The 9,445-nt window shown below is 43.0% G+C and overlaps 1 protein-coding gene across 1 annotated transcript; it reads right to left on the bottom strand.

Moving 5' to 3' along the window:
• Window positions 1-895: 895 nt before the first annotated feature.
• On the bottom strand, window positions 896-4,216 carry LOC124694268 (tuberculostearic acid methyltransferase UfaA1-like). Its single transcript, XM_047227273.1, has 13 exons — window positions 4,134-4,216; window positions 3,945-4,047; window positions 3,746-3,841; window positions 3,489-3,665; window positions 3,268-3,330; window positions 3,123-3,182; window positions 2,875-3,036; window positions 2,713-2,783; window positions 2,535-2,628; window positions 1,917-2,050; window positions 1,746-1,829; window positions 1,071-1,176; window positions 896-971 (listed from the first exon to the last, which is right to left on the bottom strand). The coding sequence occupies exons 1-13, from the start codon at window positions 4,214-4,216 to the stop codon at window positions 912-914; spliced, it is 1,293 nt and encodes a 430-aa protein (XP_047083229.1). The 3' UTR covers window positions 896-911.
• Between the last annotated feature and the right edge of the window lie 5,229 nt (window positions 4,217-9,445).

The raw sequence follows: 9,445 nt of genomic DNA, 5'->3' as shown, positions 1-9,445 counted from the left end.
GAAAGATACATTTGTGAGCGAACCCATAGGGTATTGACATGATACCGTGTGGGGTTCCTTGTGCCCCTTGGGATTGGAGGGTTGGCTCACACACAACGTGTTTGGTTGGGTGGAATTGGAGGTAGCGAATAGGAGTTTGAGGTATTGATACTTTTACTACTTTGTTTGGTTGGCTGGAATGCGAATTCATGTACATAACTCCCACGAATATCTTACCTAGGGGAGGGCTCATAATTGAAATGGGGAAAGGGAATTAGAGTTAAACTCTCATTCTCCTTCCCTAAAATTTCCAAAAAAACCCAACAAGGGTTCAAACTGGCAAGCATGTTGTTGGTGCTGGAGATGCGGGTTCCGTTAGAATGTATCGTCTGTGGAGAGCTAGAAGAGCAAGTGGAGAAGGATGCGACGGGAGAGTAGGACACTGAGCGGGAAAAGAAGAAGCATGGTAGATAAGAAAATAGTTGATGTTACTTGTATTAACATAAAATAGTTGTCATTCAATTAATGCATGAGCTCAATTAACCAAAAATATAGGTTGAAAATGTTCTTTTCATTGGCTTGATGGAGCAATGTTTTATGGATCACTACTACTGCATATATTATCGCAGTTCAACGTTGTTACGTTGATAACATGTATTCTATTAGACGAGAACATACACATCTTATGCTTAACACGTGTGACCGCAAAAAAATCAAAGGACCATGGCAACGCACGGCATTCAACTAGTTACTTGCAATAACAAACGAGATGCCGAGTCCATAGCTACATACTTCCGGTACAGACGAAACATTATACCACTAGAACAACATAGATAAATATATATTATTGGGCCGCCACGAGGCTCGGTCGGACTATCTTGGAAGAAGTGACTTAGTAAGACACAGATAGGCTTGCCAAGTTATATAGAGGATCATGCATCAGTCATCAAATCCATGGCCAGCTTATCATTTCCCGCGTGAGAAAATACAACCTGCATGGAACACAAAACCGTTGTCAACATATGGAGTAATAAATATTAAGATGGAGTATATCAGATTGCATAATATACACAAACTTCCTAAGTACAGACCTGGCAATCTCCGAGTGTTTGTGTCCTGAAACCAGCTGCACAATACAGGAAGTAGTACTCCCATGTACGGATGAACCTGTCATCAAACCCTAGCGCCGAAATTTCACTGCAAAGAGAGAGCGTGAGAAAAAATTGGGAGTAATATTATTATACTACTACATACTCCATCCATTCTGAAAAGAATTAGTATATATTTTGTTCAAATGTCAAATAATGTAAAATTGGTTGAATTCATAGAAAAAACATCGACAACTATAATACTTCAGGGCTTGTCTAATGGACACTGATCGATTTATCATCATACTGTTCATAATTGTTTCTATAAGCTAGGTCAAACTTCACACTGTTTGAGTTTAGACAAAATTTATGCGTCTTCTTTTTACCAGCATGTACCCCTACTACAGTCGTACTACATCTGTCTCGGTGGTTTAACAGGCACGCACGCAGTTTAAGATAAACTTTGACCATTAATTTGGTCAATAAAATATAACTTTTATATCTACAAAATCTATATCATTAGATTCGTATGCAAAAAAAATTTCCAATGATATAATTTTTGTAATATATATTTTATATTTTATTGACTAAAATAATGGTCAAAGCAATTTCTTATACTACATGCGCACCTGTTAATCTGAGACGGAGGGAGTACTAGATGTGCTTAGTGGTACTTACTCTTTGTTGGTCATTAAGTTGTCCCTCCAGCTTCTCAGGGTTCGGTAATAGTGGTCCCCATCAAAATCCTCAAGGTTCTCTATGCTACATGCAATGTGCATCTAGATCAGGGAGGGCTTAATCAACAGGGATTAATCAAATTAAACATCAATCGATTGAGCTAAAATGTACCTGAGCCCAGATGAAGCGGAAATAGACTTTATACGGGACAAAGAAGGAAGCGAACCCCCAGGGAAGATGTATTCTTTTATGAAGCCTGGGCTTCTAATGTACTCCTCGTAAAGTTCGTCGGGCATTGTGATGGCCTGAATTAATGGACAATATACATACATATGTATTTAGAAATGAAAGTTAGTTGCTGATTGCACAAACTTATGGTGTTTTCGGAACAAGGCCTGCAATTCTGTCTCATGTTCCCTGAATAGGGAGGAATAGGCTTGTTACCGAAATAAGGCACATATAACTATATGTTCTACTCCCTCCGTCTCCAAATAGGTGGCATATAAAGTGATTCAAAAAATCGCCCATTATGTTTCACCAAGTATATGTATACAAACATTAAGATTTGCAATACATATGAATTGATCAACAATAAGTTATATTTTCACAACATATTTATTCAGTATTGTAGCTATTGATATTCCATTCTATATATTTGATCAAACATAGAAGGTATTGAATTTTTCACGAAATTTATACAACACCTAACGGTATGGTGGGAGTACTATGCACAACCAATTGACGTGAATATATATTTCGTTGTTAAAAAAATGATGGTTAGCATTGAACCTGGAGAACAAATATTCCATCTTCAGTTAAGTGAGACTTGCAGCAGGTAAAAAATGCATCCATGTATTCATGGCCAACGTGTTCAATCATCTCGCTGATTTAAAGAATAGGAATGAAAAATTGTTACCACGAGAAGGCGAAACATATGTATACAATATCATATCAGTAGTATACTTACCAGCTGATGATCCTGTCATATTTGCGAGCTGGTATTTCACGGTAGTCGCACAGCAGGAAAGTTATGTGATCCTGTAAATTAGTGAAGGCACAGTGGAGTTGTCAGGTAATATTTCACCGTGCCGGCGTAAGTTATTCACGCAAGGAGTAGCACACAACTAACCTCTAAGGCAGCTTCTTTCACTTTCCTCTGGGCGTATTTAAGCTGTTCCTCCGAGAGAGTTATTCCAGTGTATTTGCAGCCAGTTTGCTTGACCAGCTCTATCGCTAAGCTTCCCCAACCGCTGCCGATGTCAAGAACTTGATGATCCCTCTCGACTTTAGCCTTTGTTTATATGCATACTATCGAATTAGCATTACTGAACTAAATGATTTCCTGACATTATCTCTCGAGAAAGTACGAATTATTACCTTTTCAATTAGAAGGCTAAGTTTACGTAGCTGGGCCGCTTCTAAGCTTTCGTCCTCCTCCTACAAAATAAACTTCAGTACCATATATTTGTATTTTACTTATTTATGCAAGGTGCAGAACCAAATTAATCAAAAAACGACAAACCTTGAAAATTCCACAGGAGTAGGTCATCGATTTGTCCAGAAAAAGCGAGAAGAAATCGTTACTCTGCACGAGCACATATGTGAAGCAAATAATTAGTTGGCCTAAGCACCTAATTCTTTTTCAATAAAGGGTAATATATTAATATTAAGATGATATTAAGCACCTCGTTGTATTAAGTGTAATGACCAGACGAAAAGGAAGACACATAAGGAGGTACTTACCAGATCATAATGCTGTGAGATGTTTCGACGAGTTTGTGTTACGGAGTTCTTCCTCGAGAGGTGGCGCAAGAAATATTTAGCAGACGACACCCCAGCTGTTAGAAGCATGGGTGTCCACCAGCCCCTTTTGCTGACAATGTTGCTGCTGCTGCTCTTGTCTCTATTGGCAATGAAAATCTGTAGAGAAATGAAATGTGGATATAATATAATCCGAGAGAAGAAGAAATAGGCCAAGCTAGACAACGAAATAGTTTTACCAGGAAAAGATTCATGAGGCCTTCTTTCTCATCGAGAAAAGAGCACCAGCCATTGATGTAGGCATCTGCCAAACCTAGGTCAGATTCCGTTGCGATCTGAGATATGCCAAAGCAAGCGAGACGAGTAAACAAATTTCATTCAAATGAGAGATGATTGTATCGAGCATTTGGAGCAAGAATCCTGAAATGCGCAAGTGACCTTCCAGTAGAAGATGGGGTCGTGAACTCGTAGGACCGACTTTACTTTGCATTTTTCACTGGCATCACCGAAGCTCAACGTGCTGCCCCCATCTTCGAGCAGTCTGCAAAACAAACGTGAAGGTGAGAAATCTGAAATCAACATGGTCAGATGTTAGCATAGCGCGCAAGATACAAAGAAAGAACTCACGTCAAGCTGCCGATGGATATGAATCCGTTGAGAAATCTTGCTACCAGGAAGCGCGCCGCAGCCTCAGTCCATGATGGAACCATCTGCTTGATTTGGTTTGCCAGCACTACACTTCTCGTAACTTGGAGCAGGTTGTGTGGGCCGATTTGATGTGCTGCTACAACATATTATATACGGATGGAAGAAAATCCTCTAGTATCAGCTACTACCTCCATTCCATTTCAATATACTACTTCCGTTCCAAGGAATAAGACGCACGCGTATTCCAAAACAAACTTTGACCATAAAAATTGAGCAACAAAATCTTGATTATATTATATGTAATTAGTATTGTTGGATTCGTATTGAAACACACTTTTCAATGATACTAATTTGATGCAAACAACCTTTATCTATTTGAAGTTATTCTTGGTCAAACAAAAAGCACGTAAAACGATGACGTCCTATTTCTTGAAATGGAGGTAGTATAAGGTTTATATAATTTTTCAAAAGTCAAACCATCTAAAATTCGACCAAGTTTTAACAAAAAATTATTAACATGTAAAATACAAGTTAAATATCGTTAGATATGTCATAAAAAATATTTTTATCTGATATCTGTAAAATATCAAATTTGTGGGTAGATTTTTCACGAAGTTCAGAATTTTTTTGTTTAGATTAATTTTTTAGAAAAATATGTGCTTTATTTATTAAAACTTAGGTAGTAGCATGTTCACAGGGATCACGGTTTCCGTGAGAACCCCTAAAAAATGGTATCCTCCACATGCAGTGCTTCCACGTAATATCCTCCACATGCAGTCCACACGATCTGATCTGATATGATATGATCTGATCGTTATGGTCGACGCTCAACTGTAGACAGTGTTTGCGTGCACCCTTCACGTGTGTATCCCCAATCACGAACATATGATCGCATCCGCGTTTTCAAAGCCAAACAACAAAATATATGCTCACTTCTTAATTCTGTGGCTGGAAGACCGTGAGGAAGGAAAGGTGCTCAGGCCAACAGGTGGAATTATTGGAGCGTGTCAAATTGTTGTAAGCTGTTATCCGACTAGAACAAACGATTGCATAGTTCCTCGAGGCAATGAATGATCTTTTTTTGACGAAAAGGCAGACTGGCCTGCTTTTCATTAATTTAGTATAAGGGTACAAGATGTATAAGTTACTGCTGACCGACTGGGAACAACCATGAACCTAAACAACAAGCAAAAAAGACATACGCTAGGGATTTCCCACGCCAAAAACAAACTGAAACTAGACCTCAGTCCGGTTCCCTCGGTCTTAGCAGCAAGTCACATGCCCTTGCACGGCCTGCACTCCGCCATGATTTAGCTTCCTCGATGATGCAAGCGTGTAACCGAGCGAAGGAGACTGCAGTATTCTGAAATATGCGAGCGTTACGTTCCTTCCATAGCATCCACCATGTCAGCTGAACCAAGGCAGTCCAGTTCTTTCTCCTCAGCTTTGGCTGTTGCAGGTGGCTGGCAAGCAGCCAGGCTTCCAGCGATGGCGTGTTGGCCTCGGGGCGAGGATGGCCGGCAGTTGTGCCATCGCAAGCACCTTCTCCCAGAGTCTTATGGCCACAGAGCAAGTTGCCAGCAAGTGAAGGGCTGTTTCAGGTTCACTCAGGCACAAAACGCATGCAGCATTGTGCGGCCAGCCCTTCTTTGCCAGGCAATCAGCAGTGTAACATTTGCCTAAGGTTGCCAACCAAGCGGATATGCGACACTTGAGAGGCGCATCACACCCCCAAATGATGGTCTGAAAGTTGGAATGGATCGAACCCTCAAATTGCATTGCATACACCGAGGCAGTCCATCTCCATCGAACCGAGTCAGGAATGCCATGTTGTAGCTGAGTATTTTGGAGCCTGTTGAAAACGGCCATGAATTGCAGCAACGCTTCATTGGGCAGATTCCTTTTAAAATGCATAATCCACTTGTCCCCATTGAGAGCTTGCCCAACCGTGAGGTTTCTTTTGGTGCAGAATTTGAACAAAGTAGGGGGCATGTCGGCAATGCTTTGTCCGTCTAGCCATGGTTCATTCCAGAACTTCATCTTCTGCTGATCACCAAGGGAGAAAACGACAGCTGAGTTGAAAAGATCTCTGGCTTTGTCATCAATCTGAAGCGGTAGGTGCAGTCATGGCTTTGCATCCTTGTTCCAAGTTTGCCATAGCCAACGAACCCTCAAGGCCAGGCCCTTGGCCTGCAAATCAGGGATCTCAAGCCCTCTGTATTCCTTTGGTCTGCAAATTGCTCCCCATATCACTAAGCAACTGCCCCCTTTGCAATCTCATCATTGTTCCAAAGAAAGCCTCGGCGAATCTTGTCAATTGCCTTAATGAGCCAGATCGGAGGGTCAATGACGAGCAGCTGGAAAATCATCATGGCTGACAGCAACTTTGTTCCACCCTTTGACTTTCCAAACCAGCTTATCTAACTCAGGTTGGAGGTCTACTTTCCTGAGCCTTCGATCAAACAAAGGCATGCCCAAATAAGTGCATGGGAATGTTTGCAGGGGCATTGGAAGGCACATGACATCGCTTCAGTATCCATAGACTGGGAGTGAATTGGAATGATGGAACTCTTGGCAAAGTTGGTGGAGAGGCCAGATGCTTCTCCAAAGAAATTAAGGAGTTGTCTGATGATGCCCAACTCAGCCGTGTCTAGATTAGCAAAGATTACCACATCATCAGCGTACACGAAAATTCTGCATTGAGGTTGCAAGTGTCTTGCACTGGTGGAAAAACAGGCTTCCGGGAAGCCCCATAAGTCGCGAAGGTAAAGGAACCGCGACTAATGGGGTCTTTAGTCGCGGTTCGTGTGGCGAACCGCGACCAAAGGCCTGGGCCCAGGGCGCACGGTGGCCAGCTGGTGCACGTGGGGGCTTTAGTCGCGGTTGGCCAGCCCAACCGCGACTAAAGGTGCCCGAAGGCCTTTAGTCGCGGTTGGCCGGGCCAACCGGGACTAAAGCCCCTCCCCTATATATACCCATCCAGCAGCCAACACTTAGCCATTTGGAGCCATTCTCTTCACAAACTTCACAAGTGAGTGTTAGGTTTGCTTTTGGTTCCTCTTATGCACATAAGGTGTTTGATGAAATGCCCCAAGAGCATGAAACAAACATGATATGAAGTGTTGGAGTCACACTTGAGCTTTCTCATTTATTTTTTCCTCCTCGATCGCGGTTAGCAACTTGAACCTTTGATGTGTCATTGATAAAATATGCATGTGTGTGTAGTTCATTGTTTAATTTATATTGTTTGTAGCTAGTTAGTTTAACAAATGCATGATGGTTAATTATATATTTTATATTATAATAATGCAGATGAATCGGCAATGGATGTACGGTAACCGACTCTCCGGCGAGTTCAGTACGGGTTTGAAAGATTTCCTCGTAGTGGCTAATGCGAACAAGCAGGGGGTTTTGTTATCTGTCCATGTGTTAAGTGTAAGAATCGGAAGGGTTACTCTTCCTCAAGAGATGTTCACATGCACCTGCTTCGGCACGGTTTCATGCCAAGCTATAATTGTTGGACCAAGCATGGAGAAAGAGGGGTTATAATGGAAGAAGATGAAGAAGGGGATGATTTCAATGATGAAAGCTATCTTTCTCATTTCGGTGATACTTTCATGGAGGATGCTGAAGGTGAAGGGGAAGGTGAAGGGGAAGGTGAAGAAGAGGCACGTGATGATCCCGTTGATGATCTTGGTCGGACCATTGCTGATGCACGGAGACGCTGCGAAACTGAAAAAGAGAGGGAGAATTTGGATCGCATGTTAGAGGATCACGGGAAGGCGCTGTACCCCGGATGCGATGATGGTCCGAAAAAGCTGGGCTGCACACTTGGATTTGCTGAGATGGAAGGCACAGGCAGGTGTAGCTGACTCGGCATTTGAAAACTTGCTGAAAATGTTGAAGAATATGTTTCCAAAGAATAACGAGTTGCCCGCCACTACGTACGAAGCAAAGAAGGTTGTCTGCCCTCTAGGTTTAGAGGTTCGAAGATACATGCATGCATCAACGACTGCATCCTCTATCGCGGTGAATACGAGAATTTGAATGAATGCCCGGTATGCACTTTGCATTGCGTTATAAGATCGGAGGCGATGACCCCGGTGACGATGTTGAGGGCCGGAAACCCGGGAAGAGGGTTCCCGCCAAGGTGATGTGGTATGCTCCTATAATACCACGGTTGAAACGTCCGTTCGGGAACAAAGAGCATGCCAAGTTGTTGCGATGGCACAAAGAGGACCGTAAGTCGGACGGGGAGTTGAGACACCCCGCAGATGGAACGCAATGGAGAAAGATCGACGGAGAGTTCAAAGATTTTGCAGCTGACGCAAGGAACATAAGATTTGGTCTAAGTACGGATGGCATGAATCCTTTTGGCGAGCAGAGCTCCAGCCATAGTACCTGGCCCGTGACTCTATGCATCTACAACCTTCCTCCTTGGTTGTGCATGAAGCGGAAGTTCATTATGATGCCGGTGCTCATCCAAGGTCCGAAGCAACCCGGCAACGACATCGATGTGTACCTAAGGCCATTAGTTGATGAACTTTTACAGCTGTGGGGCAGACACTGGTGTCCGTGTGTGGGATGAGCACAAAGAAGAGGAATTTGACCTACGAGCGTTGCTTTTCGTAACCATCAACGATTGGCCTGCTCTTAGTAACCTTTCGGGACTGTCAAATAAGGGATACAATGCATGCACGCACTGCTTACATGAGACCGAAAGTGTACATTTGCCAAATTGTAAGAAGAACGTGTACCTTGGGCATCGTCGATTTCTTCCGAAAGGTCATCCGAGTAAGAAAGAAAGGCAAGCATTACAACGGCAAGGCAGATCACCGGCCGAAGCCTGCGGAACACACTCGGTGCTGAGGTATTTGATATGGTCAAGGGTTTGAAAGTCATCTTTGGAAAGGGTCCTGGCGGACAATCGGTTCCGAAGGGAGCTGACGGAGCACGTAGCCATGTGGAAGAAGAAATCTATATTCCGGGAGCTAGAATATTGGAAAGTCCTAGAAGTCCGCTCCGCAATCGACGTGATGCACGTTACGAAGAATATTTGCGTGAACATCCTAAGCTTCTTGGGCGTGTATGGGAAGTCAAATGATACAAAGGAAGCACGGCAGGACCAGCAAAGTTTGAAAGACCCCGATGACCAGGCATCCGGAACGGTTTCAAGGTCGTGCCGGCTACGCTCCGACCAAAGAAGAGAAGGTCATCTTTTTTGAATGCCTGAGCGGTATGAAGGTCCCGTCGGGATTCTCGTCCAATATAAAGGGAATAATAAACATGGC

This window comes from Lolium rigidum, chromosome 3 (assembly GCF_022539505.1).
Source record: "Lolium rigidum isolate FL_2022 chromosome 3, APGP_CSIRO_Lrig_0.1, whole genome shotgun sequence".
Taxonomy (NCBI): domain Eukaryota; kingdom Viridiplantae; phylum Streptophyta; class Magnoliopsida; order Poales; family Poaceae; genus Lolium; species Lolium rigidum.
This window is presented reverse-complemented; position numbering and strand designations above follow the sequence as displayed.